Raw genomic sequence first — 16,425 nt, forward strand, 5'->3', positions numbered from 1 at the left:
TTTCATTTTTTTCAGTGTCTGATTATATGTAAATGAAGCCAACTATTTGTCTAAGAGTATTTTAGTGAAACTTCTTTGACATCCTCTATCTTTGCTCTCCCCTATCCCCCCTCCACCACTTCCCTCAGTACCATTTGAATCTTAACCTTCAACTTGAATTGCAGGGCTGGATATTCACCACTTCTATTCTTTGTTCAGATATTTCACCCCAAAGGAGGTTATGCAGGGAGGCATTTGGAGCAAGATGCTGTTGCAATTTGAATGCAAAGTTTCCATGCATTTTACTGGCAAATCTTTAAGTTTTTCCTCTGGGATAAGGGAAGATGGGACATGGGAGAGGAGAGATGGCATTAGAGACTACAGGGAAAGAGAAAGATGCTTAACAGGGATTTAGGAAGTTGTGCTATAGTGATAGGTGATGTAACTATCTATTTTGTTTCACCAAGAATTCCAGTAAAGGTATTACATTATTCCTACATGCTCTTGAAATTGGAGTGCATCTTATTTTTTAAATATGATGACATTCAGCAATAAGCCTTAAGGCAAGAGCTGAACAGCTCATGGAGGCCCAGTTATGAAAGGTTATTAAAAGATCTCTCAGGGTTATTTCTGTGTTTAAATAGTTATTTTCAATTTAGTCCTTAACCTTTTTTCAAAAAGGATTTGGGTGTATCTGTAAAAAATCGGGGTTACATTAAAAGCATGAATTATTGATAATAGGAGATCATGAGAAATGTACTCAGACATTTAACTTTACTTGAAGTGTACTCTAAAAATATGTTTTAATGATACTATATTGTTTCATTTGGTTGGCTGTTTTCATGAAATGCAATTTTTAATTTTAAAACATAGGGAAATGTGCTGATTTCCTATAATGTATTTAAATAGGTTTATAACTTTGTAGACTATAAATATATATATAACTTTGCATGATTTGCATGATTTTGGCATACTTCTGTCACTTGGTGACAGGATACCTAAATTATATTTCTGTCATTTTGAAAAGTATATAATCCCCATTTATAATAATGCTATTTTAAATGGGAAGTGAATGATTGATTGCAAATATTTCAGGATTACTGTTACAAAAATCATATGAAGAACTTCAAGAAAATTACTTTGCAAAGAAATGGCTCCTGACATAACACTGTCATTTATCCAAAATTGATATCTTAAAATCTGAGATTACTTCAGGTGAATTCTATTAATGAGACAATCTAAAAGGTCAACCTACGTTGAACCTGGTTGTTTCTATACTGTTAACTTCTGTATCACCCTCTGTATTATTTCCTTTATCCTAGACATTACCTCTTAAAGATTAAAAATACTTTTAGAATTTGAATATTTGACAACAAAGAGAGCCAGTAAGTGGTAAAAAAAGATTGTCACACAAGGTATGGTACACAGTACAACTTAAGATGTTGTAAGAAATAAACAAGTATAAAATATTTGTTTGCAATACCTTTTATTTAATATTAAATGCATTTAATATAACATCTTTGATATTTAATACAAATAAATTGTAAACTATATTAAATATCTTTCATTTGCATCATATTATTTTGCCTAGTATGAAATACCTATTTTTTGCACTTTAATGATCAACATTTGGGATTATCTAGAAATGGAAAATATTTTACTTAAAGCATAAATCATCAGTGATACTAATACAATGAATGCATTTTACTAATAATTCTGATACAAAAAATCAGAATTTCCAATAGGCATTCATTTCTATAAAAATGCTAAAATTACTATGATATACTTGTTTAAAAATCTGTGAAATTTTTAATTGACTAATACTTATAAAGATATAGATGGTAAGCAGTATGGCCAAATCACAGGTCACCAGGATTTCTAGTAAGATTTGCAGGCCCTGAAGGTGAAGAGCATCCTGGGAAAAGGCCTGTCAGTGTCATTTGCCTGCTCTTAATATGTCTTCCCTTCTCAGATTTCTCTTCCAGCCAGTACATCTGTCATATTTCCTTCTCAGTAGTAAATCACCTCTATTCCACAATATTTGAAAGATTTGCAAATGATAGCCACTGACAGAGTCATTTTCTATTTGTCCATTATGGTCCACAATACCCTCCTAACATCCAGATGACTGGTCTGCAGAAGAGACATTACAGTCCAGAACATCACATCATGTGTAGAGTGGGCTCTCTACACATTATAGTCAATCAGCCTTCATAGTATTAGAGCAAGGTAACTTTTAAGATGACTGATTACTAAAAACGCATGTTAGGAACTTGTGTTTTAGTTATATCTGACTACTAAGTAAATGATTTGCTGTAGAAATCAATGGCTTTAAGAATGAGATGTACACATATAAGAATTGTTCCCATAAATTCAGTTACATTCACATTTTTAGGCAAAATACATGAAATCAGAGTATTTAGTATAGCTTCATATCCAATAAAAATCACAGGTGGATGGCTAATACTCAGGGTTTCCAAAATATTAAAATGTATTAATTCTTAATATTACAGAAAATACAACTTATTCTTGTCATGATGAGACAGAAGACCTAAAGGTTATTGTGCATAATTGAGTTTTATGAATGAAAGAGAAAAGAAGTAGAAGACAGCATATGTTAAAGACTGCTTTTAACAATAAATCCTTATTCTCTGTTAACATTTGCATGTTGGTCTGAAATGCATTTCTCCCATAAAGAAGACAGCCAAGCAGTGTAAAAAGTCAGTTGTTTGAGAATTTTGGTGTTCCAGACTCTGGATATTATATATATTTGGATATATATATGTATATATTTGCATGACATAATAACAATTCTTTTGAAAAAAAGTTTAAATTATGTAATAGCATATCATGATCATTTATAGATGCAGAACTAGAACTGTTCTATATTTGGTTGTAATACTGAAGTGCTTACTGTTGAACTCCATCTACGTCCTCTGCTAGCATTTCAGTGATTTGAGCAACTGAAAGAAAATCCGGAGACAGAATCTTTTCATGCTCCTGGAATTCAGCATCTCTCTACCAAAACAGAAACAAAAACAAAAACAAAGCAATAACTGGAATGAGTTATTTCAATCATGTTTTACATATTAATCCAATGATATCAAAATTTGTTTACTGTGTTCTAGTTGCTATCAGAAATAAAATTTAAACACAGCAGTCTTGTAGATAATCATTTTTCTCGTCAGTTTTCAAGTAATGGTACCTCTCAAAAGTTGAATGTCTAGTTAAACTGTCTTTTATGCATATTTAAAACAGGGTGATGGCTTTCAATTAACAAACTCATTTTTGGTATTTTATTTTTTTCATCATGATAGTGTACTCTTTAATCTCCATCCTCCCCCCCCGCCAACTCCCCTCCAGTAACCATCAGTTTATTCTCTGTAGTTAAGAGTCTGTTCCTTAGTTTGTCTCTTTTTTAGCCTTTGTTCATTTGCTTTGTTTCTTAAATTACACATACAAGTGAAATCATATGGTATTTGTCTTTCTCTACTGATTTATTTCACTTAACATTACATTCTCTTGCTCTATCCATGTTGTTGTGAATGGCAAGATTTTATTCTTTTTACGGCTGAAAAATATTTATGTATAGTTTATTATATGTATTATTATATATCCCACATATTCATATTATATGTAATATATTATTCTCCTACATCTTCTTTATCCATTCATCTCTCAATGGACATTTGGGCTGCTTCCATAGTTGGGTTGTTGTAAATAATGCTGCAATATAGGGGTGAATGTATCCCTTTGAATTTGTGTTTTTGTATTTTGTGTGTGTGTGTGTGTGTGTTTGTATTTTTTAAGTAAATACCCAGTAGTGCTATTACTGGATCATAGGGTAATTCTGTTTTTAATTTTTTGAGGAACCTCCATACTGTTTTCCACAGTTTGCATTCCCACAGACAGTACATGAGTTTTCCTTTTTCTCTACATCCTCACCAACACTTATTGTTTCTTGTGTTTTGATTTTACCCATTCTGACAGGTGTGAGGTGATAGCTCATTGTAGTTTTGATTTGCATTTCCCTGATGATGAGTGATATCGAGCATCCTTTCATGTGTCTGTTGGCCATCTGGATGTCTTCTTTGGAGAAATGTCTGTTCATGTCATCTGCCCATTTTTTAATTGGATTGTTTTTTGGGTATTGAGTTGTATCAGTTTTTTATATATTTTGGATTCTAACTCTTTATCGGATATATCATTTGCAAACATCTCCCATTCAGTAGGTTGCCTTTTAGTATTGTTGATTGTTTCCTTCACTGTGCAGAAACTTTTTATTTTGATGTAGTCCCAATAATTTATTTTTGCTTTTATTTCCCTGCCTCAGGAGATACATCTAGAAAAATGTTGCTATGGCTGATGTCAGAGAGATGACTGCCTGTGCTCTCTTCAAGGATTTTTATAGTCTCATATTTAGATATTTAATTCATTTTGCATTTATTTCTGTGTGTTGTGAAAGAAAGTGGTCCAGTTTTATTCTTTTGTATGTGGCTGTCCAGTTTTTCCAACACCATCCGTTGAAGAGACTGTCTTTTTCCCACTGTACATTCATTCTTCCTTTGTTGAAGATTAATTGACCATATAATTGTGGGTTTATTTCTGCATTTTCTGTTCTATTCCATTGATCTATGTGTCTATGGTACACCACTACTATACTGTTTTATTACTACTGTTTTGTAATACAATTTGAAATCTGGAATTGTGATACCTCCAGTTTTGTTTTTCTTTTTCAAGATGGCTTTGGCTATGCAAGATCTTTTGTGGTTCCATACAAATCTCAGGATTGTTTGTTCTAATTCTGTGAAAAATACTGTTGGTACTTTGAGAGGGGTTGCATTAAATGTGCAGATTGCTTTGGGTAGTAGTATAGACATTTTAACAATACTTGTTCTTCCAATCCATGAGCATGGAATATCTTTCCATTTCTTTGTGTCATCTTTCATTAGTGTTTTATAATTTTCAGATTACAGGTCTTTTGCCTCTTTTGTAAAGTTTATTCCTAGATATTTTATTGTTTTGGGTACAACTGTATATGGGATTGTTTTCTTTATTTCACTTTGCACTACCTCATTATTAGTGTATAGGAATGCAACAAATTTCTGTACATTGATTTTGCATCTTGCAACTTTACCGAAATCATTTATCAGTTCTTGTAGTTTTTTTGGTGGTCTTTCAGGTTTTCTATATATAGTATCATGTCATCTGCAAACAGTGAGTTTTACTTCTTCCTTACTAATTTAGGTGCCTTTTATTTCTTTATGTTGTCTAACTGCTGTGACTAGGACTTCCAGTACCATGTTGAATAAAAGTGGTGAGTGGACATCCTTGTCTTGTTCCTGCCCTTAGGGGAAAAGCTCTCAGTTTTTCACCATTGAGTATGATGTTGGCTGTGGGTTTTTCATATAAGGCCTTTATTATGTTAAGGAATCCTCCCTCTAGATCTACTTTGTTGAAGGTTTTTATCATGAACAGATGCTGTACTGTCAAATGCTTCTTCTACGTCTATTTAAATGATCAGATGGTTTTTAATCCTTTCTCTTGTTGATGTCATCTATCACATTGATTGTTTTCTGAATACTGAACTATCCTTGTATCACGGGAAGAAATCCCACTTGATTGTGGTATGATTTTTTTAATGTATGGTTGGATTCAGTTTGCTAATATTTTGTTAAGGATTTTTGCATCTTTATTCATGAAAGATACTGGTCTGTAGTTCTCTTTTTTTGTGGTGTCTTCATCTGGTTTTGGTATCAAGGTGATACTGTCCTCATGGAATGAATTTGGAAGTTTTCCTTCCTCTTATATTTTTTTGGTATAGTTTGAGAAGAATAAGTATTAACTTTTCTTTAAATGTTTGGTAGAATTTGCCTGTGAAGCCATCTGGTCCTGGACTTTTGTTTTGGGGGAGTTTTTTGGTTACTGAGTAAATTTCATTACTAGTAACTGGTTTGTTCAAATTTTCTTTTTTTTTTTCCTGCTTTAGCTTTGGTAGGTTACATGTCTCTAGGAAACCAACTAGGAGACATCCACCCAGCAGTAATGAGTCTGCCACATGTCTTACAGAGATCCACCTGGCTGTGTCCAGTCTGCCATGTGTCTCAGTGAGACATTCATTCAGCAGTGACCAGCCTGCTGCCTGTCTCACTGAGACATCCACTATGTCTCATTCAAGGAGGCAACATCTACCCAGCAGTGACCAGCCTGCCACATGTTTCAGCCCTAGAAGCAGAAAACCCAGTGCAACTGGGGGTATAGCAGGACCACTTTTTTATTCTAAGAGTTTTAGTTCTCAACAGGATTGGCCACCAATCCTCAATGTAATACCAGCATCCCATAATTACCATGAGGAGACATCCACCCAGCAATGAAAAAGAAAGATTTAGAAGTCTGCACTCTATTCTAGGGAAAACATGTGGTGGATCAAATGAGCTGCTTATGGGGAGAACTTCCCAGAGAGTCATCAATGGGCTGATCTTCCCCAAAAGTGTCTTGGTTTCTCCTGGTGACAGTCTAAAACCACTGTGGGGGCTTGGAGCACTGTATGATCAGTCTTACGTGTGTGTTCCCAGCAAGCCACAAATAAATTATCATGAAGATTTCCTCTATGGAGACTACTACATGAGGAATAACCTCTGACACTTCCCTTCACCTAAAAACACTTTCTGATGGGAAGGAACAAGTATCCCTTTTCTTTGGAGCTGAGTGATTCAGTCTCTTACGCCAGCTAACAGCCTTAAGAAAAACTGTCCAAGGACTGAACCAGAGAGTCTTACAATTAAAGTGAGAGTAAAGTTTCGGAGCCAGCTAAAGCAATTCAGAGCATAGGGAGCGAGAATAGTGAATGAGAACAGGTCCCATATCAGTTCTCCCAGTTTTCCTTTTCCCCAGAGAGTAGACCAGTTACACAGAGGAGCACATAGACAGAAGTTACATCAGCATCAAACCAACTCTGTTTCACAGAGGAGGAACTTACCAATCCCCAAAGGTCAAACTGTGCTGTGCAGACTTAATTTTGGGGTACAACTGTTCCTCTGAGGGTCACTTCATAATCACCAAGATGATGCAGCAAGCCAGGTCCGAGGACCCAGAGTGGGTCCCACAGGGCCAGCCAAGTGGGTCCTTGCTTCATGCAGGATGGAAATCAAATGCAAGCTAAGAGGAAGTAAGAGCAGAGTTTACTGGAAGACATAGAGCAGATACAGCTGTAGCATCTGAAGACTCGGAAAGGAAAAGGAACATGAGTCTCATCTTTGCTTGGGCATCTGGAGTTTTTATGGAGGACAGTGGTCTGGTTGTATGTGTCCTCTTAGGTATCCAGGAACTGATCAAACAAGAATGAGTCAATTTAAAAACTTTAAAAAATACCTACATATTCCTCATTGAGCTTGGGGCTCAAGAGGAGGCAAAGACAAGTAAAAAAAACTTGCTAGCCTCAGTAACTTAACATCTAGTGGAAGGAACAAACCAAGGGTGACTTTAAAACAAGAAAATAAAATAAGTGAGTCATAATAAAGGGACAAAAATAGAGACAGGACAAAGAAAACCTATAGAGAGGAGGTCCAGAAATGGACTTGGGTGAGTCTGGACAAGAATGATGGAATGAATCAGCAACAGGACACTTGGGGACTGGTTCTGTAAATATTAAGTAATTCACACAATAGTGCTTTGGGTGCAAGTCAGGGACTAGTTGGACCTAAGTGGGAAGTGGGCATTGGGAACATGTTGTGGGAGATCTCAAATATAATAACTGAATAAATATTTACTGAATGATTACAAAATGCAAGATACTGCACAAGAGATCACAAATATTTTAGACCCTTGACTGGTCAAAGAATGACAGGCTGAAGAGTTTGTTTTTAATAATACAGGCAGTAAGGAACCTATGAAGTTTTTTAGCAGTGAAAAGACAAGATAAAACTGTCCTTTAAGGAAGCGCAATTTTTAGGAGGGTGAAAGAAAGGACAACAGAGGAAAGTTCAATGAAAATATCTTTGAAACTGGTCAGGAATGAGGCATGGGACTGCACTGGGTTCCTAGCAGCGTGCATGAAAAGAAAGGGGTGAATGCAACATATTGTATCTGGGGGACTAAAAGTGGGAAGAATAGACAGTATGATATCTGAAATAGATGACTGAAAAAAGAGAAAGGTGGTGATTCTCAGTGCCTCCCATAGCTGAGTCCTTTTGTTCAGAGTACAGTCTGTAAAAACCATATGTAGCACTCTTGTGACACCAATAAAAACAGAAGCATTGGAAGATGATGCCCATTTTAAGAAGGCCACATGACAAGTTTGATTTCAGTGGTTGAGTTTAAGGTGGAATATGCATATCGAGGAAGAAATGTTTAGAACTTAATTAGAAATGCTAGACTCAGAAAGGTCCAGTTTAAAAATGTTGGTTTAGGAGTCACTCCAAGTGTGAGAATGGATGAAACTGCCCGGAGCCAGAGCATGGGGAGAACAGCTGTGAATGGGGGATGGAAGAGGAGACAGAGAAGCAGAGGTAAAAAGCAGCACCTCCATAAAAATCAAGAACTGTGAGATTTGGGGGAGAGAGGGGACAAATGTTTTCAATTCAACAAATAGTTATTTATCCTTCCATGTAATGGGTTGCAGTGAATAAGAAGAGCAACAAAATGCTTTGCTACAGCTAACAAGATCACATCCCACATTTTCTGTATTTCTTTCCAGGAGTAGAAAAATCCCAAAGCTAACATTTATTGGTAATGGTAAACGACTTAATGTTTGTATTTAATATTAGGTTATTATATTTTTATTTTTAGAAATCTAATTTAGACATAAAATGTGCTACTTTATTAGCTATCTTTTTGTAACCTAGGGTTAGCAAAGTAACCTAAACTAGGCCATTCAGTTAGTTTATAAACTCAGTAAGAAAAAAATATTTTAGTACCTAATAGAATACCTTGCACCTAGTAGGCACTCAGATACTTGTAAATTGAGTTGTATGAACTCAGTTTTTAGATAGGATGGTATTTTAGTCCGTAACATAGGACTATATATTTGTTAAATGTTTGTTGGTTATGTTTTTTATTATTAGCAGTAAAGTAAAATTATTCCTGTACTGTCAACTCCATTAGACTGTAAATTCCTCAGGGACAGTCATTCAATCTTTTACTTCTTTTTAGAATTCTGCAGATCCTAGTTATGTCAACATAGGTTGTTAATCGACTGTCTGAATTCATCTGTATCATCTGATGACATTATTAGATGATGGAGAATGATAAATAGTAGGACTTGGATTTGGAGGACTCAGAGGGTTTGACTACTGATTAATTTTGTGACTTATAGCAAGTCATTTGAACCTAAGTTGAATTCATGTTAAAAAATCATTTTTAAATGTTTTAATACACAAAATTTGCTGTCATTATTAACAAAAATATGCATGAAAAGTACACTGTACAGACATTCAGATCAATTTTATCTGATGTGAAATTTTTCCGGATAGAAGAAAGAACTGTGTGAAAGGGAATACAATAATCTTAAACTTTTGTACAATAATAATTCTAGCTAAGATGCCTAATATTAGTGCATTTTTTAAAACTTGATAGTTTAAGATAATCACCTTGTAGGAAGGTTTGCCTCTGGTTTTTGTTTTGTTTTGTTTTGTCTTAAATTGGAATTCCTGGACCTATTTTAAACTAGTGCTCTTTCTTGTTTGTTTATATACCACCTTGCACTTGAAAGGATATAAGGTGGTAAAAAGTCTTTAATCTTTCAACACATATATTCTGACTTATAAAAATTAAAGATACAATACAAAATTCATGAATAGGCTAATAAAAATGTGATATGTAATTTGGTTTTCTCTGTAAAATTTCATCTCTGACTAGAAAAATACGTAAGCTAAACTTCACTGTAACTCATTTTACTCCACCACCTGGTGGATTTTAGCAATTATTCCAGAAGCAATAAAATTGTAAACCTAATATTATTTGCCAGATAATCTTTTCTCTGAATTTTTTCTCTTATTCACCTAAACTTTCCACATTGTATATGTCTTCCTTCTAGAATTTCAACTTTTGGGGTATCTTTCTATCCATCACTGGTAGTATCTCAAAAGATTCTTAATAAATGTTCATTAAAAGAAAGATAACACAGTTCATCAAAGATGACTAAAAGGGGTTTCACAGTCATAGAGAACAGAGACTAATCTACAATTTCCACACTTAGAAAGGCTCTTTTCAAGCATGAAAATAAATGAACTAAGGAGCAGCACTGTGTTGAGCCATGTCAGAGCCTGAGGCAAAAAGAAAAACCAGGACTACTGATTCTGTCTTTATTTAAAATTTTCATCCATTATGAGCTTTTTGTATTAACTTTCTTTTTTTAAATTTTATTTTATTATGTTAATCACCATACATTACATCATTAGTTTTTGATGTAGTGTTCCATGATTCATTGTTTGCATATAACACCCAGTGCTCCATTCAATACACGCCCTCTTTAATACCCATCACCAGTGTATTCACTTTCAATTTAAAAAAAATGCTTTCAACTGAAGTTTATCTTGACTACTGAATTTCTGGCATCCCTTAAATTTTATGCCCAAGGAGACCACCTTACTTGCCTCACTATGGTCCGGGACATGCTAAGAAGTCAATTTAAGAAAAAGAAAAATATTTTTAAAAAATTACAGATTAAAGAAGGATAAGTGAAAACAAGAACTAGTTCTTTAAAGTAATAAATAAAATAGGCAAAAATATTTGGCAAACGTTATTAAAAGAAAAAAAACATATGCCACATTCTATAGAGATACATTTGAAAATTACAAGACAATGTATAAGTCATCAAATTTGAACAGGGGTAAGAAAGAGAATGGAACTGACCAAACATAAACTAAACTGGAAGTCTACTTTTTAAAAAGTCACCATGCCCAGATATTGTACACTTGAAGTTCTACCTAACAATGGAGAACACATAAATTCTGTTAGTCTAATAATTACAGACTGTAGACAATTCATTTTTAAGAAGCCGGCAGAGTCTACACACAAAAACCTAAACTAGCACAAAATGGAAATTATAAACCAAAGTCATTCATGAATTCAGATGTAAAAATTTTAGTTAAAATATTATCTTAGAAAGTTGAATCCAACAGCATACTAAAAGAAAAATAAACTATCATTATGACCAAATAAGGTTAATTTCAGAAATGCCAGGATGGATCATCATTAAACAACATACTTTTATGTCAAATTAAATGATAAAAAATGATATAATAATGAAATAATAAGCAGGCATTTGCTAGAATTCAGCAGCAAAACTCTTAATAAAACATGAATAGAAAAAAAAAAAAGATTATTTGCCAAAACATCAGATTGAAAGGTGAGAAAATGAAGTCATTCCCATGAAACCAGAAACCAAAAAGGGATTCTGGCTAGTAACATTATTGTAATTCAACACGCTATAGAGATTCTAACTAATATAATAAGAAAACTAAATATGTGGCTTAAATATTAAAAATGAAGAAATAAAGGAATCTTTATTTTAAAGATTACATGGTTGCATACCTAAGACACCTGACATTGTGCTAACATGGTTTCAGTTAATAGGAACTTTGATAAGATGGTTACATAACACAAATACATAAAGGCCGATTGTTTTTCCTCTATATTAGAAACTAATTAGAAATGGAAATGGCAGAAACTTGATTAAACTATACTTGGTTATAAATATAATAAGAAAGGTATAGGACCTACAGAAATTATAAGCTTTATCAAAAGTTTAATAAAAAAACTTAATAAAGGAGATTTATTGGAAACCTTCAAATTGAAAAAAATTAGATCCCTCCCACATTATAAATCTCAATTTTAAATCTCAACTGTATCATTCTGGAACTTGATAAAATAATTTTTAAAAAATTCTTATGGAAGAATACATATATTTTCAAAAAGAAAAATAGTGAGAGGAACCTTTCCAAATTAGATATTAAAGCTAAATATAAAATGGTATGGCATTGACACAAGAATGGGCAAACTGGTCAGTGGAAAAGAAAAGGATATTTGAAAATATATCTGTAATAATATATATAAACTTTTGGAAATTCAAAAATACATATACATGTATACATACATATAAATTTATACATACACATGTATACATATATACATAAATGTTTGGAGTCTCTATGCTGTTCCACTATTCTGCCCATCCTTGTGTTCATTCACATGTATATACACATAATGTGACAATGGCAGTCAGTCCATTCTCAATGGGAAGAGAGAGGATGGTTTATTTAGTAAATGAAGCTGGCAGACTGATGGTTCAAGTCTAGAAGAAAATAAAATTAGATCCTCATATCAAATATATCAAACATATCTATCAGAAATTAATTTTAGCCATGTTAAGACCTAACTTTAGTAAAATAACACTTTATTTTTTTGCAAATCTTTTATTTTAACTTTTTTTATTGTGTTATGTTAATTACCATATATTACATCATTAGTTTTTGATGTAGTGTTCCATGATTCATTATTTGTGTAAAACACCCAGTTCTCCATGCAGAAAAAATAACACTTTAAATATTAGAAAAAGAGTAAATATTACTTGCATAATCTGAAAGGGAGGCTGAAGAGACGCAGGACTTTTAAAATAAAATAGAAACCCCAACCACTAGTAAAAAGAAAGACAAGCTCAAATATCTGTCAAATTTTCCACACCCACAGCCACTACTCCAGAGGTTCTAAATGTTTTATAAATAATACTACTGTATATTAACATTTTGAGCAATGTTAGTACTGTCTTCTTAACAATATTTTATGTAATACTTTTGGCATCCTCCCCATGGTCCTGCTCAGGTTTTCCTACAGGAGGTGCTGAAAATGGCTTCAATAAATATCTGAGTGATATAGAAACAGAAGGACCCTGATCATCTTGCTGCTTAAGTTGAGCCCTAAGTGTTTCTCTCCAACCTGTTGATGATGGGGTGGGAGCTGTTTTCAAGGTTTGTTAGGGAGACCACTTAATGTAGAGAGAATCATCTGTGGCCTCCTCCTGGACATGTTGAAGATCTCCAAGACAAGACACCGTCTTTCTACTCAAGATTATGTAAGTGTCCTCTTATCCTGATAAAGTCTCGAAGGCACTGAGTAAATGTCATCTATTACGGAATGTGGTAACACTTTGAGACATTATTCAGAAGAAGCAACTGGGCAATAATCATTTACGTTTTCTTTTAGGTCTCTGATGTAAGTTTAAGTATAGTCCTTTAGTATATGCTACTTAAATGATATTTCCCAAATAATATTTTTTAAGACACTAAGAAAGTCAGTTTATGAACCAACTACTGATAAAAGACTGATGATTAAATTCTAAGTATTCATTTATAAATTCATTTATGATTTAATTTGTAAACATTTATAAATTCCTTTCATTTACAGATCTATACATAGTAAATATTTTCAGATTTTTGTCATTTTTGTTTAGTCTTATGCATTTATACAGATACCTCCCAAACATTTAGTCTTACTTTTTAGAGGGAGGCATTAACTCCCATGTTACTAAAGAACCCGGAATGTAAAATTCAGAAAGCTGGCAAAAAGAGTTTATGCAATGCTACAGAAAAAAAATATCTTCCTGGATCTGCATCTCATGTGTGTTTGTTCAGTTTCTCAATAACTTTTGGTCTATGATAACTATCTTTCCTGGCATACACCAGACCACCTGTGATTTTAATTAGTTATCATATTTTACTAAGTGCCTACTATGTGATTGGGATAATTGGTTGTTTTCGTTCTAGGTACTGGCAACAAATAAGTCAGGAAACCTCAGAGTACTGGAAGCTTATGCTTTATTTCTGATTGACTTGGCAAGAAAAAAAAAAAATTTCACTACTGCTTGGCCAGGATGACTAGATGGTCTACTGGCTAAGTCAATCTGGATACAGAATTTATTAGAAATGACACCATACGGGACTAGGTCTTGGGGGATCAACTCTGGAAACACTCTGATCTGAGAAGAACCTTCCAGTATCTAACTGAAAATCAGTAGCCTTGGGAGCATAGATTTTGAGACAGGGGTCTTTGCCATTTTTTCCATCTAACCCCTAAAACAATCGTGGGCACAAATGGGCGGCCAGGAGGCCTTATCACTCTAATGAATGAAGGCCCTATGGATCCACTGGCTTCTCTGTGACCTACAGGAGCTCTGCTTTCATTAGAATGGAAAATGGTGTTTCTAACATGCAGTGTATCAGCCTATTCATCTCAGGACAGGCTAAGTGAGTATAGCTCAGTGAGTCCAAATTCCACCTTGATTTCTTCAGTTTGTTAATAACTAAAAGCCTGAGCATTTTCTGAATTGCTTGTCACAGGGAATACCTGCTCCTCCAAGAAGTTAACAAATGTACCCACTGACAGTGCTAAGATGGCAGATAATCACCGAAGGTCTATAACTAACTCAATTCATCTGACTCATCCAAAAAACAAGTGATTTTCTTTTCCCCTGGGGCATGGCACTTCTTCACATCTTCAAAAGAAAATTATGGGTATTTTTCTTTTCTTCCCTTTTTTATTTTTTAAAGTGCAGATTCGTTAAACCCAAATTATCAGAGTCTTCTTAGAAAGGACATATCTATATCTACATGGCTAAGTAAGTATATGCAAGTGTACACTGACAATTGAGCATTTTCTTAAGTAAGTTTTTGTATACATTTAAATAACATGACTTAATTGGGAAATTTTCTCTGCCACTTTTGAAATTGTATTACTTACATTAGAGATCACAAGGGATTAACTAGCTTAGTAACCAGTTTATCACATTAAATGTATTTTTAATGTATGCTAATTTCAAAAGGCTCATAGGACAGTCAGCTTGCTTTAGCCGTCTGCAGTATTGGGAAGAATCTGGATTGGGAACGACTTGTATATATCTCTGCAGCAAGGCACTAGATTATTGGCTGTGTGTTTCTACATTTAGAAAATAGCAGTTAATACTTAGCTTCTGCACAAAAAAAATGTTATTTAGACTAATAAGGGAGTTGAGCATAGCAATGTTAATTATAACATTATTATTCACCTTCAGTCTTAAAAAAAACTCAAGACAAAACTTCCTAGAACAACATGATGGACTCTGTGTGAAGATTTAAACATTTGCTTTTAGCTATATCTGGAATAGCAGATATGTTCTTAATTAAAATCTCAGGATACTAAGCTTATGAATAATTAAAGTTACCTAAAACCCGTTTATTATTGAGAGCTGGTGTTGGGAGGAGCCTAAAGATAAATCCTTTTTTCTTTCTTTCTTTTTCTTTTCCACATACAGGAAACCACTGGGGCCCAAGGAAGTTAAAAATAACTTTCCTAAAGAGACAAGGTGACCATGAGCATCTAAGCCATAACCAGAAGGTGGATTTTCCAGGCCCCTCCTTTGTCCTATCGTGTATCTCTGTATTTAGAGAAGTGGTAAAATAATCAGGGAGACACCAAGCCCTGGCCTTCAAATATTAATCAATCTACTAACAATGAAGAGTTATTATTCTACGACACCTTTGAGCAATAGGAACTATGATCACTGCAAAAGAATTAGTAGTACTTTCCAAGATCCCCTTTCAAGTGCACAGAATCTGGGAGAAGCACAGTGTTGTGAGGTCGCTGGGACCTGGAACCGACCAAGGGAGGAATTTCTACAGTTTCTACTCCAGGGAACCTCGGGAGGCACGCCTGGGCAGGGGCGCGGCCGGCGGCACAGCTCGGGGAACGCGGGGCGGTGCCCCAGCGACCCCCGCCCGCCTCCCGGACCCCGGCGCCGCTCCGGTCGGTTCCCTGCCGGGCCGCCAGCCCGCGCCGCGCTCCCAAGGCGGGAGCGGGATGCCTCCCCGGGGACGGGCCTCAGCCGCAGGCCCCGTGGGCCGGGGCGTGCGCTCGAGGGTCGCGGGTGCCAGGAAGGGGCCGCGTACCTCCGACTCGGGTGTGGTTCCCGCCGGGGTCGTCGCCGCGGGTGTCGTTCCCCCGAGAGTGGTCCCCACCGACATCCTCAAGATCTCGCCCCGGGGCCGCGGCCCTTCGTCGCCTAGGCAACAGGGGCGGGGCCGGGGGCGCGAGTCTGGGGAACGGATCCCTCCGCGAAGAGGCTTCCGGGTCGGAACTTGGGCCCCTCCGGGAGAGGGCAGGGGTGGAGGGCGGGCCAGGGCCGCCGCGGGGCTCCTCTGCGGAGGAGATCCCCCGCAGCAGGGCTGTGAATCACCGGGTAGAGAAAGACTCGTTCCTTTCAGTAAGAGTGAAAGCAAGAAGGAAAAAAAAGGCAATTTAAATAACAGCAATTTAAATGAACTAGTGTGTGGGCAAGTGTCTAATGCTAACATCGCAAGTTCTCAATAAATATTAAAATGAGATATATTATTGGAACTTGATCATTGATTTTTGTTGTTATTGTAATTTTAAGGCGATATGATGTTATTGTCATGTTTAGAAGAAAAAAAGAAGTGT

General features: G+C 35.4%; 1 protein-coding gene across 2 annotated transcripts in view; it reads right to left on the minus strand.

Moving 5' to 3' along the window:
- Positions 1–16,103, minus strand: part of CABCOCO1 (ciliary associated calcium binding coiled-coil 1) — a 119,654-nt gene extending 103,551 nt beyond the window's left edge. The window contains exons 1-3 of one of the 2 annotated variants that reach the window (XM_025850127.2): positions 15,897–16,034; positions 6,959–7,137; positions 2,894–2,997 (exon numbers count right to left, since the gene is read on the minus strand). In XM_025850127.2, coding sequence (XP_025705912.1) covers positions 2,894–2,925 — 32 coding nt within the window. In that variant the 5' untranslated portion in view covers positions 2,926–2,997; positions 6,959–7,137; positions 15,897–16,034. Of the gene's footprint in view, positions 1–2,893; positions 2,998–6,958; positions 7,138–15,896 lie in introns of both variants that reach the window. The other variant, XM_025850126.2, reaches the window with a different exon arrangement.
- Positions 16,104–16,425: the final 322 nt, after the last annotated feature.

This window comes from Callorhinus ursinus, unplaced genomic scaffold (assembly GCF_003265705.2).
Source record: "Callorhinus ursinus isolate GAN/ISIS: 27379988/994484 unplaced genomic scaffold, GSC_fseal_2.0 scaffold69, whole genome shotgun sequence".
NCBI classification, from domain to species: domain Eukaryota; kingdom Metazoa; phylum Chordata; class Mammalia; order Carnivora; family Otariidae; genus Callorhinus; species Callorhinus ursinus.